The sequence below is a fragment of the Pseudochaenichthys georgianus genome, chromosome 10 (genome assembly GCF_902827115.2).
Source record: "Pseudochaenichthys georgianus chromosome 10, fPseGeo1.2, whole genome shotgun sequence".
NCBI classification, from domain to species: Eukaryota; Metazoa; Chordata; class Actinopteri; order Perciformes; family Channichthyidae; genus Pseudochaenichthys; species Pseudochaenichthys georgianus.
This window is the reverse complement of record NC_047512.1, coordinates 15,127,452-15,144,836: the sequence shown is the minus strand read 5'-3', so window position 1 is coordinate 15,144,836 and position 17,385 is coordinate 15,127,452. Positions and strand designations below refer to the sequence as shown.

Sequence of the window (17,385 nt, the reverse complement as noted above, 5' to 3'; positions counted from 1 at the left end):
TGCTGGTGAAAATATCAAACGCACCTTTCGCTCCTGCCCCCACAATATGATTGGCTGCTGTCAGCTTGATTCTAAGTACCGGCAGCCTTGTCAGGTAGGCCTACCAACAAGAGTTGATCCCTTGAATACTTTTCATACAGTCTACTCTTTGGGCATTGTGCTGATGTAGATTGTCGACATTTATCTATTTGTATCTCCAGGCCTATGCTTTTTGTAAAATAAATCCATGAAAATACAAGTCTGTACACATCTGACTAAAGTCAAAGCCAGGTCATCCGAATTATGACTTTTGTCCACACCTTTGTTTGAAAGAGTCTTAGGCTACTTTAATAACAATATAAATGATATCAACTGGTCATACAAATGTCCAGATTATAAACAAAACATCAAAAACCTAAAAAAATTACAATATAATTTCAAACTTTAAAAACACCACAATATCAACAATTTACAATTAATTAAACCGTCAAACAAATATATCCTTTAATTTAAATGAAATGATAAATTACAGTGCATCTCTCGACCTGGTTTAGCGGCTCAATAGAGCCTGCATATGGGTAACATTAGTGCGCCAGTCTGCTGTTAATGTGCAAGAGAGATGAAGATTAGATGATGTTGTGGAGGAGAGTGACGGCCAGGGCGATGAGAGTCAGAGAGGAGGAGCAGACGGACTCAGAAGATCCAGACTTTATGAAGGCCTCTGTGTGTTTGAGCATCCACTTCTTCTCCTCGTGAAGTCCCTGATTGTCCAGCTCAGCACCCAACAGCTTCCTGATTGTCTCGTAGTAATTATTCAGCCACTGAAGCTGAAGCAAGAGAAAACACTCAATGAAAGTCAGAAAACAAGCCTAGAGATGTAAACTGTATATGTGAGAAAACAAGCAAACAGTTAATAACACAACCACTTTCGTCCTGTTCTGTGATTTTGTCCCCTCGTCAAAAATACTAAATAAAATATCATTACTTTGCAGATAATGGTAGAAAAAGAAAATATAGTTGACTTGAGAGAAAATGGAAATACTCGAGTTAACTACAAGTATTTCATCAGTGTATCCAAGTATAGTGTTGGAGTAAAGGATCTTAGTAATTGGTTGATGTGAACTATTACAAAAATATTACATTTTTGAAAATAAGCCCAAAACCAACTTTCTTTGTATCAAAAGCATTTTGTAACTGCAAATACAATAATAATGCTTCAGAAACCAGTCTTATGTTTACACCTTAAATGGAAAGATAAACATAGAAGTTAATTTCACATGTGGTTTTGTTTTCTTACAGAATCTCTGAGCTGTGGAGAAGCTTTGAACTGAAGTGTAAAGGGGGGATTTTAAGAGGAAACCTGCACTCAGAGAGCAGGAAATCGAAAGCCTCGGTTGATGTCACACTCTTATGTACAAATATAAGAAATTAAAACAGGAAACTGTTCATATCTCTGGGGAAGTCCACTTACATTATTGCTTCTAACTGGGCATTCTTTTACAGTAAGTTGGGTACGCATTTTTTAAAGAAATAATGTTGAACTCCATTAATTTCTCAATATCCAGTTCATACAGATAGTTTAATTTCCATCGATCCAACGTAATGTCTTACCTGTTCTGAGCTGAGAAGTGAGGTGTCAATCAGCTTTCTGTCGTATGGGACCAGTGACACCGTCTCAAAGGTCAGGTAGTTATGACCATACTTAGGGAAGAAATGGATATTCACAGAGAGAATACCTTGACAGGGAATCCTTTAAATAACTGTTGATTATCAACAAAGCTCTGTTGTGTATCTACCTTTGTTTTTGCTGGTTTGATCACAACAACATCTTCAATACGGATCCCAAAGTCATTCTCCTTATAATATCCAGGTTCTGAAAGCAAATCCTTTGAATTTTTCTGCATTTCCTATAGATTAATCACTATGTTGTGTTATATGTAATGGATATATATGTATTTAAAAACAAGTAATATTAACTCACCAATAGACGTGAACATGCCGATTCTAAAGGGAATGTTGTTACTCTGAAAGCCAACCGGCCCTAAAAAAATATCACAACAATACATTATTAAAAAAAAACAGAAACCTAGGTAAAAACAAATCTTAAGAAAAACCTTTGTGGACATTATTGTTGCATATGTTCCTGCAGTTAGTGAGCATTACCTGAATTGAGATTGAATTGTGTCTATTTAAATGTTGTACAGTGTTGTCGTTTTGTTTTGTACCTTTCTTTTTCAGGAATATATGTCCAATAGATATTTTTTAAATGACTAATGTATTTTTTGATTTATTTTTTCAGGCAGTAGTGTTGTATTTTATCTTGATAATGTATTACATTTTACATTTTTTTCATTACTTAGTTAGGGTTTTAAATGCAATGTCCATTTCTGTAATTGCTTTAACCTTTAAGAATTGGAACATTTCAGAAAAAGCTCACACATACAGAAATCTGCAACAATGCCTGTTGAATCGATAATTTGATTGATCAGCAACTATTTGGCTAATAAAAAATAAATGTATCATTAAAGTAATTTTGTCTAGTGTGATAGAATGCTGCTTCTCTTGGTTTTATATTACTGTAACCACTGTCAAAATGATTTGAACTGTCGATCAGACAAATCACTGTACTGAATATATCAAAAACGGAAAACAAGTGGGGGAAAAAAAGGAAAGCATACACTCATGAACTCCAAAGAAGTTTCCAACACCGTGGCCTGTGCCATGCCCGTAGTTCAGGCCCACCTCCCACAATGCACGGCGACCGAGCATCTCCATGTTTACACCTGATGGTAAACAAAAGCCACACACAGAGTTCAATGACCTTGCAGGAACATTTTTACAAAATGTTGATCAAACTGTGAAGAAATGGGGCTCTAGTGGTGACACTAGAATTTAACGTTTTATATATTTTTTATTCCCACCTCGTGTCCCTGAGGGAAAGATGGTTCGAGATATCTCAATGTTTCCCATGAGCACTCGAGTGAAGGCCTCCTGCAGAGCGAGACATGTGATTAATGAGAGGAAAATGGGATTTTAAAGGAATCATTTGGATGATATTTTGTGAATAAACATTACTGCAAAGGCTTTTACGGCCAAAAGTTACATAAAAAAGTGTTGGCTAGTAAAAAAATCCTAAATAAAAAACGAAATCTTTTTTTTTTCCAGTATGATATCCAACGTGTTACCTTCTGCATGGCTGTGGGGGTTCCCCAGTGAACGGTCCGTGTGATGTCAGTGGTCCCGTCTCTGAGAGTAACGACAGACATGATGACTCATTTGAAATGCACAAGCTGTGATGTGAAACTGGAGAGTGTGTGGACAGAGAGTGTTTTTACTCACAGGTACTGGCCGCCGGAGTCCACCAGGTACATCTCATCAACTGTCAGCCTCCTGCTGGTTTCTTCTGAAGGGCTGCAGGAAATAACAGAAAAACAGGAAATGAAAGCAGCACTGCAGGTGGTAGTTGTGGTAAACCTCAAGGATCTGTGTTTGTAAAGTTTAACATTACTGCAGAGCATTTTATGATGGATGTAGATCAACTTGAAGAGGGGGGATGACACTCATTGTGATTATCATTAAAGGAAAGTAACACTTACTCAGGTAATATACCTAAGTACAATTGTGATGCACTTGTACTTTACTTGAATATTTCCATTCTTGGCTACTTTGTACTCCACTACATTTATAAAACTGGTTACTTTTTATAATACTTCTATATAATATTTCCTATTAATAATACAAATATACGTACAAATAATTACCACTATACTTTAAGTTCATTTTACTCATAATTATTCTGTACTTTTACAAGTAACATTTAGGATTTTTATCTGTGATTGAGTATTTTAAGTGTGATATTTCTTTACTTTGAATTAAGTAAAGGATTTTATACATTTCTCTTATAATGGTAATCAAATTATTAAACTCCCAGGCCACCAAAATGCTCCCTCTCATGAATGTATAGCACCTCTAAATGAAAACCTATATTGTATGTTCTGAAAAAACGTATTTGCAGTAATGAACGCTGCAAGCTAAAGGCAAACTAGAGATAATATAATGTATTTGTTTGATATCAATGAAAAAGAAGAAGTCAGTAAGCAGAAATTATTACATCTTACCTGTAATGGGCAAGTGCAGCATTGGGTCCGCTTGCAGAGATAGTCTCAAAGCTCGGGCCTCTGCTGTCTTTCTGTTTGCTGTGAAAATATATTATTATTAGTTGTATTTTTAAATTATTGAACATGACTGAGATTGGATTGTCACTATATCTCTCTTCTTCGTCCCTTTATACTATGTTTTCCAGGCTCCACAAAACTGATATTCTGACTGAAATACAGCTTTCTTCCATCTCGTGTGCACTCACGAGCGACATTTATTGACGTATGCTGCAGCAGTCAGCTCGGTCTCCTTCCCCTCCGGCACCGCCTTCTCCAGCCACATCAGCAGCTGGACGACTGCGACTGCATCCCTCACCTGCACAGAGAGATAACACAACGACCAGCAGAGGCTCAACATCCTGCAATACCATAACAGCTCAACACACACGGACTGAGTCACACGACATGTTGCAAACTTGTTCAGACACCTATGGACAAGCTAATAAATGTTTCAGGGCCTATGTTCGCTGAAGTGTTCAATCTCTTGATGAAAACGATTCATAAAAGTCCCAACAGTCTGACAATGAAGTCACACACATAGGAGCACAGATATGAGCTATATTTGTGCTCATGTGTGCATGTGTGTGGTTGTGTATAAACAGGATGTGTGAAGGTGACTCACGTGAGCATCTCTCAAGATACGCTGCTCAGTTTCATCTTTCACAGCTTTCGTCGTCAACACAGGAGAGTAGGTGCTTGTCATCAGCTTCTCCTTCATGATGAAAAAAACAACATCATTAATACAAGGAAATATATTTCTTAGTATTATTCATATTGGAGAAACCTGGACCTCTCGTTAAAAACAGGGTGGAGCTTTTTTACCTTTGTAGAGAGTCCCAGTTTTAATTATTTTTGTGTAAGTTGATTTAAGAACCCTGCATAGATTTTTGCTATTACTGTATGAGGGAACAAGTGTATTCTGTTACTGTAAAGCCTTTTTGTCACATGTGGAAATGCCTTAAGCCTGCACTCTCTGGAATAAATAATGGTTCCTTTTTGAGTAAAATAGAGCACAAAGCAAGGTACATTTTAGGGAGCTTTGTTTTTTTTCACAATGAGTGGCCGCTTTCACATTAAAAACAGTCATTACATCAATTTCTTGAATAATATATATACAAAGCTGTAAATATGTACAACTCATTATATAAATATACCGGGCAGCAGCAAGCGAGTGCTCGCAGACTAAGGCAATACAAAAGATAATGAAACTGTATGTACACAGAGTATATTTTAAGATCATACAGTAATATACCACTAAGAGATAAGGAAAGTATGCAGTACAGTAAATATAATAAAATGTCTGCCCACCTCTGGTGTAATGATCTCATAAAGTGCGTAGTTTGTGTACTCTGTGCCGATCCACACTTTAACCCCAGGCTGATCCACGTACGTCTGCAGGTGCTCTCGGACAGAGTCGTAGCTTTTCAGTTGCACACAGAGGGGCCCGCTACATGAGGCGGCGTTCAGGTACACCTTCAGTTCCTCTGTCACTCTCTCTGTGTGGAGAAAGAGCCTGGAAGAAGTGCATGGACGAAGGGAGAGTGGTTCATAAAAAGATAGGTTATTGTTTGAATGATGGTATCATTTATTGATAATCTAATATTTGCACTTAACCTGAAAGAAAATATAATAAAACCCATTGACTTGACAAATCACGTGATAAAACGTCCTGACTGATAATGTAACATCATGTTTGGAAATGTAAACTCTAGGCTTTTTGTCATTTTAAATGTACAACAGATGGCAAAAGATGAGTTTTTTTTTTGTTGGAGATGCATTGAACTAAAATCATTATCAATGGAAAATGAAACACATTTGATTGGTCGTAGTTCAATGTTCGTTCATTAGAAAAGGGTAGATAATAGATTAGACATCGTCAATATAAATTCCCAATAATGTAATATGGTATTATTACATCATCAGTGAAAATATTATAATAATATGAGTCATGATATTTTATAACATCATTGTGCTTTATTACATTTTAAATCAGTGCAAATGTCATTACATTTAAAATAGCTACACTATTTGGTGCTACAGTCCTCAAATCCTCTTAAATGTCATGGGAGTCACAAAGACATAAGAAAGACAATTTGAAATGAATGCTACAGTTTCACACATTTAATCCCAGAATAATTAATTTACCAGATCTCATCCATTGTAAGCAGTGTGTAGGAGTAGAAGAAGGGATTGTATGGGATGTCGTTGCCGCGCAGATTGAACAGCCCTAGAAATCAAAACAGACACACCACCGCCGACTGTGAGCAGCAGCTTGTGCATTCATTTAAATCATCGACTTCTTCCACCTGAGCCGAGGCACGCCGTTTATATCAAGTGTTTCTGTCTCACAGACGTGACTTCTTCTGTGTCCCTGTCATTGAAAACAGACTCGCTAATTCTGAAATCAGAAGTCAGGAGAGGTCTGACGCTCAGCAGTGCTCCTCATGATTTATAAGATGTTTTTGAAAAACTCTTCAACAAATATCTGTAGTCTATTCTCTATATTTCTGTCATTTAGTTTTTAAGTTTTTTTACCACATTCTGAGTATAATATGCAGCTCCTCGGGCTCCAGTTCAATCTAAAAGCTGTTTTTGCATTTGAGCTTTGTGTCCCCTGCCATTTTATTTTGGTGTAAACTGTGTTTTCAGATCTGTCCTGAGGCTTTAGTAAAAAGAAGCAGCTATAAAGGACCCTGCAGCCGCTTGGTGGACTAAAAGGAAATAAGACATTTGGGATTACTTTTCAGCCATTTCTGAAAATGTTATGCACTGTAAAAAGGTATCCTGTTTTATTGTTATATATCCTAATATTGTATCTCCCAACTATTACATTTACATAATATAGGATTCATTACTGGTTATAATTTATGTTATTTAACATTCTTGCTTCTCTTTGTGTTGTGCATTCTCTTAGGGGATTATCATACACATCGTTTTTTAAATAATCACACATGTTGTTGTTTTTGCAATGATTTTAAATGTGGGATGTAGCTCTGCAGTTGTAAATACATTTTAAAACTATTCATATAATTGTCTTGAGCGGAGATAAAATGATGTTTCTTTGGTGGTGATGAACAATACTGCATGTTTACCCAGGGGCTATACAAACTGCACATGTTGCTATTCTAAGCAAACTTACGGTGGCCCTGAAGTGCAAGACACCACAGCATTTCACAAAACACTACAGCATTTCACAAAACACCACAGCATTTCACAAAACACCACAGCATTTCACAAAACACTACAGCATTTCAGAAAACACCACAGCATTTCACAAAACACTACAGCATTTCACAAAACACCACAGCATTTCACAAAACACCACAGCATTTCACATTGGACGGAAAGGGTATTCCTTTAGGGAGAACACTTCTTGTTTGTGATTGGACAGAGCCAGCCAGAGAAGCACTGCTGTGATTGGTTGTTTTTGCTGCCAGTCAAGAAATGACGCTTCGTGATTGGTCAACACCCGACAGCGAAATATGTCCCAACCATGGTCACACAACGTATGGTCCCAACACATCAGCCGTTAGCACACACTCAGATCTCACAGCTCCTCATATCTGTTCAGAAACTGGACACAAGATAAACATGTACAAACCACAGACTGTCTATGTCATGGCGAATACAGTCGCTGCTTTATTTATGTCTGTATGATGTTGTTGTGTGGACGGAGCAGCTACAGGTTAGTTTAGCCTGATGAATCCGATTCAGAAAACACGCATTTTAAAAGCTTTTCGCCTGCCGTCTTGTCTGCAGACTTGTCAAAGCGTTAATTCATGGTTTTTACTAACTGTTATCAGTATGTAGTTACTTCGGCATCACTTTGAAACGTGTATTACAATTAAATCACGGTCACATATGTTCATTTTGTTGTAGGATTTACATGGAGATACGCCCCGTCCCCTCTCCAGCGCCTCTTGTTTGAATGACAGCATTGACAGGAGCAAACACAGCTGACAGCCGCGGTGAAACTCGAGCGATTAGAGCGATACGAATATTGGGTGGTCTACCATAGTATTTACATGGAGATAAGCCCCTTAAAAACCATGAGTTAATAAAGCATTAATTCTGTATTTACTCCTGTCATTCAAACAAGACGCTGGAGAGGGGGCGGGCCGTATCTCCATGTAAATCCTATCGGAATCGGATCCATCAGGCTAAACTAACCTGTAGCTGCTCCGTCCACGCTCACAACAACTTGATACAGACATAAATAAAGCAGCGACTGTGTTCACCATGACCTAGACAGTCTGTGGTTTGTACATGTTTAACTTGTGTCCAGTTTCTGAACAGATATGAGGAGCTGTGAGCTCTGAGTGTGTGCTAACAGCTGAGCTAACGGCTGATGTGTTGGGCTAATCACAAGCGTCATTTCTTGACTGGCAGAAAAAACAACCAATCACAGCAGTGCTTCTCTGGCTGGCTCTGTCCAATCACAAACAAGAAGTGTTCTCCCTAAAGGAATACCCTTTCCGTCCAATGTGAAATGCTGTGGTGTTTTGTGAAATGCTGTGGTGTTTTGTGAAATGCTGTAGTGTTTTGTGAAATGCTGTGGTGTTTTGTGAAATGCTGTGGTGTTTTGTGAAATGCTGTGGTGTTTTGTGAAATGCTGTAGTGTTTTGTGAAATGCTGTGGTGTTTTGTGAAATGCTGTGGTGTTTTGTGAAATGCTGTGGTGTTTTCTGAAATGCTGTGGTGTCTTGCACTTCAGGGCCACCGTACAAACTAATCATATTTATACCAGCACTAAAGATCTGCAAAATAGATTATTTGATGCCCCCGTGGTTTCCCCTGAGCTTTGTAAAAATGTGTTCTCTTAGTATGCCCGAGGTCATGAAGGTACTGTTCTTAGAAAACCTTTAAAGGTCTCATGCAAATTGACCAGAAGGAAATATGTTGCTGTTTTTGAAAATCCTTGATGTGGAGTGTGTGATGGATTTAGCTGGTATCGTGTTCCAACAAGTGAAATTGTTTTTTTTACGTGAAGCTGTTCTTTCTGCCGTCTTGACAAGGATTCCCCTAGAAGAAGATATTTCTAATTAATGGGACTTTTGAAGGCTTAAGAACGAATAAATAAATAATGCAAAATTCTCATGTTTTTGTGTTTTTCAGTGAATAATGCTGGTGTGGTTTAGTATTCGTTTTTCCAAATCAGCAACATGATTTATTAAGAGCTTCATGGAGGAAGTTAGAGTTACTCACAGGCTGTTTCATCCAGTGCGGACAGCAGAAGAGCTGTCGGCTCGTATGGATTTTCTCTTATCTGATTCCGTATATGCTCCACTTTCATCTCCCAGGACCTTTCTGCAAACACACATTCAACATGACAGTTAACACCTGATGCCATTTTGTGACAGATATTGAGTTTTATTAGGTATCTTCACCATGATCTTAATCAGTAGGGAGAGACATCGTTTGAATCCAGCTTGCTGCTTCATTGCAAAGCATTTTATATAAATGTATTGATTCAGTCCTCCGCATCGAATTCAAATGAAAAGATTTGCTGAATTGAATGAGTTTGATGAGTGCGGTGATATTGAAGAAACAAATGGTAAAGTTGGGAGCTCAAATTCAAAACAATTAACTGAGAGACACTACATTGCTTCTTACAGAAAAAGTAGACAACAACACATTTCACATTACAAATTAGACCCATTGTTCATACAAAAAATCCGTGCAACTCTTAACTTCACTATGTTTATATAATTCGTTTTTTATTTTTATTTAAATGGAGCACCAGTTATGAAACTCAACTTCTCCTAGAGTTTTCCTAAAGTTGTGAATAGTAGTTTTTATCTATAAAAGAGACTTCTGCTAAGTGCAAACATACATTATTGAATTTCCATTAACTTTGTCCTTTTCTCTTCATGTCGTGTGCAAAACGCTCATCACTTGATGGACTCTACCCACAATGCCAAGTACCGTGTGAGTGCATGCTTTCATACCCAAACTCACCTAAAACTCAACACACACACACACACACACACACACACACACACACACACACACACACACACACACACACACACACACACACACACACACACACACACACACACACACACACACACACACACACACACACACACACACACACACACACACACACACACACACACACACACACACACACACACACACACACACACACACACACACACACACAGAGACCATTAGGTTTATGATACACTCTCCATTTGTCTGTTCTCCCACCATAAAGACTAATACGGATAACGGGCTTCCAGACAACTTCCTGCTCCGAGGCTTATCTATTCTCTCAAAGTTGATATTTGATCTTTAAGGCAACCATAAAATCATGAAGAGACTCTTTATGGCTATGTTTGTGGAGCCGCTTATTGCATTTCAGTCCAGTTTGCAGGTATTTATCAGCACATAGATAAGGGGCACCTCACAGGCAGACGTGTGTGTGTATAGCACTAGACTACACCTACTTATGACTCTGTCGGGCAGGCGGGTGAGGTTGCCAGGTGGGATGGGTGGCCTGTCTGTCCACACTTGGTCGACCAGGTTAACGGGGACAGACATGAGGCTGCGATTGGTCGACTCCAGGAACACACTGTAGTCCCCCTGCGTTTCTAATGGAGGAAATTGCAGATGATTACACAAACTGAGCCGAATCAATGATGAGTAAACAGTCCGCGTGGCGTCTGGAGGCTCCATCGATCATTTTCCATCTACTCTGGCGAGCACTTTATCGATGTTAACCTGGACTGTCAGGAGGACGGATACTCACTGAGGGAGAAGAGGAAGGGATCAAAGCCGATGTAGCCGCCCGGTGGGACCTCGGAGATCAGCCACTCTGCCACGCTGCGGACAGACACTGGGGAACATCACACATGACACAAGTTCAAGATGACTCAACAGGATGTGACAGAATAAATGCAGTTTATTCACCTGTGCTCAAAAATGTTTGGGTTTGCCAATTAGATCAGCAGAGAATTTATTTGTTATAACATGTGAAAACTAATATACTTTATTGACTCTATCAATCTAATTATTTTATTATTTTCTTTCAGATAACATTTATACTATGTTATTAAGGGTTGTTCACAATATTTTTTAAATAATATTATTTATACTCTATATATGCTTTGTTAGTTATAGTAAGATACTCTCAACTCCCTACATTTGTATTTTAAATGTAATTTATTTGCCAAAAAAGAGACAAAACGCACAATAAACAAAGTCAAATACAAATTCTTATAATTATGATTATTATTTTCAAAACGTCTGTAGATCACATCATAATATTGTTAATGAAAAATATTTTGGCTACGATAATTGTGTAGTATAGGAATAAATAATTCTACCACATATATTAATGTAAATAAATGTGGTAAATGCTAAAGATGTAGCCAATATATCCAATACAATCCAAATAATGATGAATTTCCCCACAGAAATATATTTTATGTTCTCACTTGCAGTGTTTCTATTTGCAGCGTGTTTCTCTACGGAGCGTATATGTTTTATTGAGCTCTTTTTGCCACTGTGCAAACCCTTGACTACAATACTGTAGGTGCCTGTAAAAGTCCTAAAATGCAAAGTTGCCCCACTGTATCCAAATGTGTGAACATCAGCACAATTGTTCAGTATTAAAATACATTTGCAAGACAAACCATGCTGGGACTGTTCCTTTGTTGAGCTATTTCTATCTTATAAATCCTTTGATAATGCGTGCAGCTTTTGTCAGGGGTTATTTTGAGACAAGATCATCAAAACCACCGTTGGATGTGTGTCATAACAAGTAGTCACAATACGTTTGCCCACCATCAATTTCCAGATCCCAGTTGCAGTCCATCTGTCTCTCAGCTTGCACCCAGTAGCGGCTGTCTGTCCACAGAGTTGCTTTTGTCTGAGTGACCACAGCAGTGCCTGCAGAGAGGCAAAACAGCAGCTGCGTTATCCAGAGGAATATTGACAGTGAATTCAAAACAACTCGTGATGCCAGATTTGACTTAGAACAATGTTTGATGTGCTAGCTAATGTAGAAAAATGCAGGCATGTGAAGAGACACAGGAAGGAGAAACCCTGAGGAGATGTGTGGTAGAAACACAGTGTCATCAGGGCTTATATTATCATTCCACTGCTGTACCCAAACATGGGATACATGCACTTAAGTAGTGACAGCTGAGTAGATCCCAAAATCTAATGTTGGACTTATTCTTAATGGACACCCAGAAAAAGTGATTTTTCTTTGAGCAGTCTGGCATATCTTTGGCCTGGCGTAAAGAGCACTTTACTGAAATATCATCCGTCTTCCTATGTTTTAATGCGTGCAACAGCTGAGTGCACAAATATATACAATCATGAATTCATTCTGCATTATTGCGTGCAAATACATCTTCTGATTTAATGGTGAAGATCGGAGAGTTCAGACGAATGAAAAGATGCAGCGAGCGATAAAATTAAAAGAAAAATGGCTCAATGGTGAGGATGTGGGATGAAAGTAGAGGAGCTGCGTGACCGCGGCACTCAGACATGGGGAGTTGAGTCATGGGGAAGAGGAGGAGGAGGGGGGGGGGGGAGGAGGAGGAGGAGGAGGATAAGGACAAGGAGAAAAAAAAGGAAAGAAGAGGCAGAAAGGGATTGTACCTGCGGAGCCTGTAAAGCCGGTCATGAAGGCCATCCTGGCATCACGTGGTGCAATATACTCACTCTGACAGAGAAACAGACGTTAGCATCTCACACACACACACATTTTAAATCCCAAAGGAGTTAATTATGACGGACAGCAGATGTACCAGGTGAGAGTCAGTGCCAGGAATAATGTAGGCAGAGATATTCTGGAGAAGCATTTGCACTCGTAATTCCTGAAGCCGGAGAGTGGTATTAACTGCTGTGCTGGGGAGGTACTGTAACACACACACACACACACACACACACACACACACACACACACACACACACACACACACACACACACACACACACACACACACACACACACACGCACGCACGCACGCACGCACGCACGCACGCACACACACACACACACACACACACACACACACACACACAAACAACAAAGAGAGAGAAAGACAGAGTGTGAAAAGTCTTCAAATGCAATTAAAACCTGCAGAACTGCTGATTCATCAGTTCCTGTATCTCCCATTGTAATCATTAACTGTCCTGCGTGCAGTAATCATTATCTGTAACTTTATAAAACTTGTGCAACATGTCCCATGGAAAATGCTGTTCTCTGAAGTCAATTGTATGATGTACTATCTGTATTCTAATGTTTCTTTCAATCAAAGAGCCTCTATTCACTCACAGGAGGCGAGGCGGAGCAGTTCCTCTCAGTCCGCTCGTACGCAGCAGCAACAGCAGTGGTTCCTGGAATGCAAAGCGCACAATGAAATGTCTTGGGAAATTAAACTAAATAGTGAGCCCTGAAAGCACATGATCATGAGGGATGTTTTTCGGAATCAATGGAACTTATAACCTCTGGATTTATAAGCCTAAAAATAGCCCTGATCAGTCAAAGTAGCTTGCAAAAGATAACAATGATATCACAATAACCACACCAATAAGAGTTATGCACTAGATAAAGGGAGTGGAGTTCAATCAGGTCCTTGTTCACAGTGGATTTGATAAAATATATCATATCTCATCATAGGAATCCTGATGAGAAAACTAACATGCACAGAAAAAGCAGAAGGCAATGTTTTATTTTTACACACACACACACACACACACACACACACACACACACACACACACACACACACACACACACACACACACACACACACACACACACACACACACACACACACACACACACACACACACACACACACACACACACACACACACACACACACACACACACACACACACACACACACACCAGTGAGGACAGAGCAGAAACTTTTTACCTGTCAGTGCAGCCAGACAGAGAGCCAGCAGCAGCCCGCCACAAGAAGTCATCTCGTCGCTGAGAGCAGATCCACAGACAGAGTGATCGCAAAGCAGGTGCTCCGACGTGTATGCAGCGTATGTGAGAAAGTGTGTGTGGGTGTCTGGTGGGAAGTGTATGACTGCCCTCTCTCTCTTCTCTCTCCTCCTCCTCCGCCACTATCTCCTCTCCCTGCGGCCCTCAGATAGTAATCATGTGCAGCAGCTTTGGGGGTGGATCTTGGAGTTCAGAAACATTTATTTGCTTCCTGACTTAAAATACGAGTCAAACTACAATGACCCCCCACCTGTTTATTACTCAACGTTTTTCATTGTGTCATGATGCAACTCAGCAGCTGTGGAATTTCCCCTGAGAGTCACGGTCATCTTGTGTTTTTGATCAAATAAAAACACACTTGTGCTGTTATCTTAATTATTTGCACCAATAAGAAGTGAGAGATGGCAACAATGGCTGTTTTACATGCAATGCACAAAGAACTGGAGAGTCCTGTACATGTGCAGATGAACGCCTATACTTTTCACATTTGCATATAAATGCATGCGCAGTGTCTACAGATCCACATATTATAGGCGAGGCCTTGTAATCCTGCAGGTATTTCCATATAATTTTATTTCAATCCTTCCATTCATGCCAAATGTATTCTGCCACTTAGCTAAAAAGGAGAGGTGGAGGAGAGGAAGAGGATTTCATCTTATAATATCTTCTTTTTTATTTTACTGGAATTAGTTTGACGTCGTTTTATGCTAGCGCGGTTTAAACTGATAGTTTGACATTAAACGGGGATTCACTTTCGAGATTAAGAGTCATATCTGAAGGTCGATGCCACTTCATGTCTGTCTATTATACGTGAATGTATAGCAAGCTTAGCATAACGATTAGAAACAGGGGGAAACAGCTTTCTGTGCTCTGTCTTAAAGGTAACAACACCTGCAACGTTCACCTCTAAAACTACTTAACACATGATATCCAGTTTGTTTATTCTGTACAAAAGTCAGTGTAAAGTTAACCATACTAAATAACAGAGTGGTTACGTTTGGGACTCTTCCTGAAGTCTTTTTTATCACTTTAAAGTTGTGGTGAAAACTGTTGTTACCTTTAGACAGAGGCAGGCTAGCCGTTTCCCCTTGTTTCCAGTCTCTATGCTAAGCTAAGCAGATGTTGACTGTAGCTTCATATTTAGCATACTTAAAGTGTTATCAGACTTCTCCGTTAATTTACATTAATTACATTTTCCCTCTGGGAATAAGAAAGAATGTCTGAATCTTAATCTTATTTCTGTAATGTATATGAATCTAACTACATTTGTTCTATATTTGCTTTAATAAGTGTTGGTGTTTAATGTGCTGCCTTTTGTAAAGCACTATTTAAATTGTTTTTTGGACGTTTTCTACAAAAATGTGTCGATATTATGATTCATGTATTGCATTGAGAGATGCCAACTGAATTTCGTTGCACTGATGTGTGATGACAATAAAGATATATTCTATATTCTTCTATAATCATTATTGTATAAAGAGATATGACTCTGGGCACTGAAGCTGGGCCAATTAGTCAGTGCTCGGAAATGATAAACCCCCTCAGCAGTGTGTTATTGCTGATTTATTAATCCAGAAGCAGGCGCCTACAGTACAGCTTGTGTTTTACCGACATTACAACTACTGTACCTGATGTGAATATGTTATCATAAGCCAACACCTCTACAATGCTCTTGGATCCCCTGCCTTTGATCATAAATTCAAAACCTGGCAGACCTTCAGACTTCAGCGCTGTGGTGCTGGAATAAGACATGAGAAATATGAGATCACAGAGCTGTGCCTTTCAAACGTCCCTCTTCTTTCATTAGGTGCAGATTGAAATCTATCTTAAGGAGTTATAAAGGGATCTATGAAAGAAAAAGAAAATGGTGGACTGTGTTTAATTTAAAATGGCCCCTTTCTTCCCCATGCCCAGTTAATCTTCTTAATGAAAACGAGAAGAGCACATAGGGTACAGTGTTTTATGAATAATTAGCTTATTGTAATGTCTACTAGATATTATTTGAAAACACAGTACCATTAACTTGTTACTTTAAAATAGTTTCAAACTATTTTATATTTTATAGCAATATAATGCTGTATATATAATATTTCATCCTAATTTCTGTGTATCATTTTAAAATGCATACATCTGCCATTAATCGATGTATTTCAACAGTCACCCAAAAACCTTTGGTACTGCTCACAACATTATTTCTAGATTTAAAGTGACCGAGTGATTGTGCTGGACATTTTATTATCACATTCATAAAGAGGCCACGGATACACTGTGTGCAAACTGTCTGATGTGTTGATTTATGGGGGGGAAAGCACATTTGATATCTGTTAATTTCTTTTAACTAAATTATAAATGGCTTAATATAGCAACATTTAGAACTAAAAAAGTCTGAATATGTCTATTAAGACAACATCCTTACTCTAGCCTGGTAAATAATTAGAAGTAAAAGCCATAGACTTTATTGTTTAGGTCATTATGGGGATAGAAATGAACACAATACTAGTTTCACAAGGGCAATTAAAATTCATAATAGAAAGACATTTGATGACAGTATGTTGGAATTCTGTATTCCTTTTTCAGCTTGATAATATCTAAACACTGACAGCTAGAAGCAGTATTGCCAGGAAATCATTCACTTTGACAGTATCATGATTTTAGTTGTTTTTGAATCCATAACATTAGTGTGTTTCTTTACCATAAACATTAGCAGTTCATTATTAGGGTCTGAGACCTAGGTCGGCGAAGACCCTATTGAAATTGGAAAAAAATCGGTCGCGCAGCGACCGATAAACCTGCCAAAAACACCCAAAAACATGGAAAACGACCGACTAAAGCACCGAAAATGTTCGTAAATAATGTCGGCTGATAGACCGCGTGAGCCCAGTCACGTGGGCTTCGCCCACGTGGCTTCGCCCACGTGACTGCAAATCGCATAATTGATATCGTAACTATCATCATAGTCGCTCGCGAAGCGAGCGATAACCACTAAAACCCACTAAAAACAGGGTCAAAAAGGGGCAAAAGTCCTTCCATGTTATAGACAGACGGCCTAGGTACAGTGAGGGGGTCCCATCCGCGTCAATGTTAAATCGAACATGATTGAAACTGGACGGATTATTTGTTATTATTCTGATAATTATTTGACATTTTCAAACGCACTTTTGACCCCCGCAGCATATGTGAAAACTCACCAAATTTTGCAGTCGCGTCAAAAGTGCGGCAACTTAAAGTATGTCATTGGTCCCGGAACTTTGCGTCAAAAATTGCGTAG

The 17,385-nt window shown here is 38.9% G+C and overlaps 1 protein-coding gene across 1 annotated transcript; it reads right to left on the bottom strand.

Moving 5' to 3' along the window:
• Nucleotides 1–33: 33 nt before the first annotated feature.
• xpnpep2 (X-prolyl aminopeptidase (aminopeptidase P) 2, membrane-bound) lies at nt 34–14,313 on the bottom strand. The gene is made up of 21 exons (XM_034092607.2): nt 14,041–14,313; nt 13,434–13,495; nt 12,904–13,014; nt 12,755–12,818; nt 11,930–12,034; nt 10,893–10,979; nt 10,591–10,734; nt 9,341–9,442; nt 6,282–6,363; nt 5,445–5,649; nt 4,759–4,848; nt 4,343–4,452; nt 4,098–4,175; nt 3,319–3,390; nt 3,165–3,225; nt 2,901–2,970; nt 2,658–2,762; nt 1,961–2,020; nt 1,776–1,852; nt 1,591–1,680; nt 34–806 (listed from the first exon to the last, which is right to left on the bottom strand). The coding sequence occupies exons 1-21, from the start codon at nt 14,090–14,092 to the stop codon at nt 606–608; spliced, it is 2,028 nt and encodes a 675-aa protein (XP_033948498.1). The 5' UTR covers nt 14,093–14,313; the 3' UTR covers nt 34–605.
• Nucleotides 14,314–17,385: the final 3,072 nt, after the last annotated feature.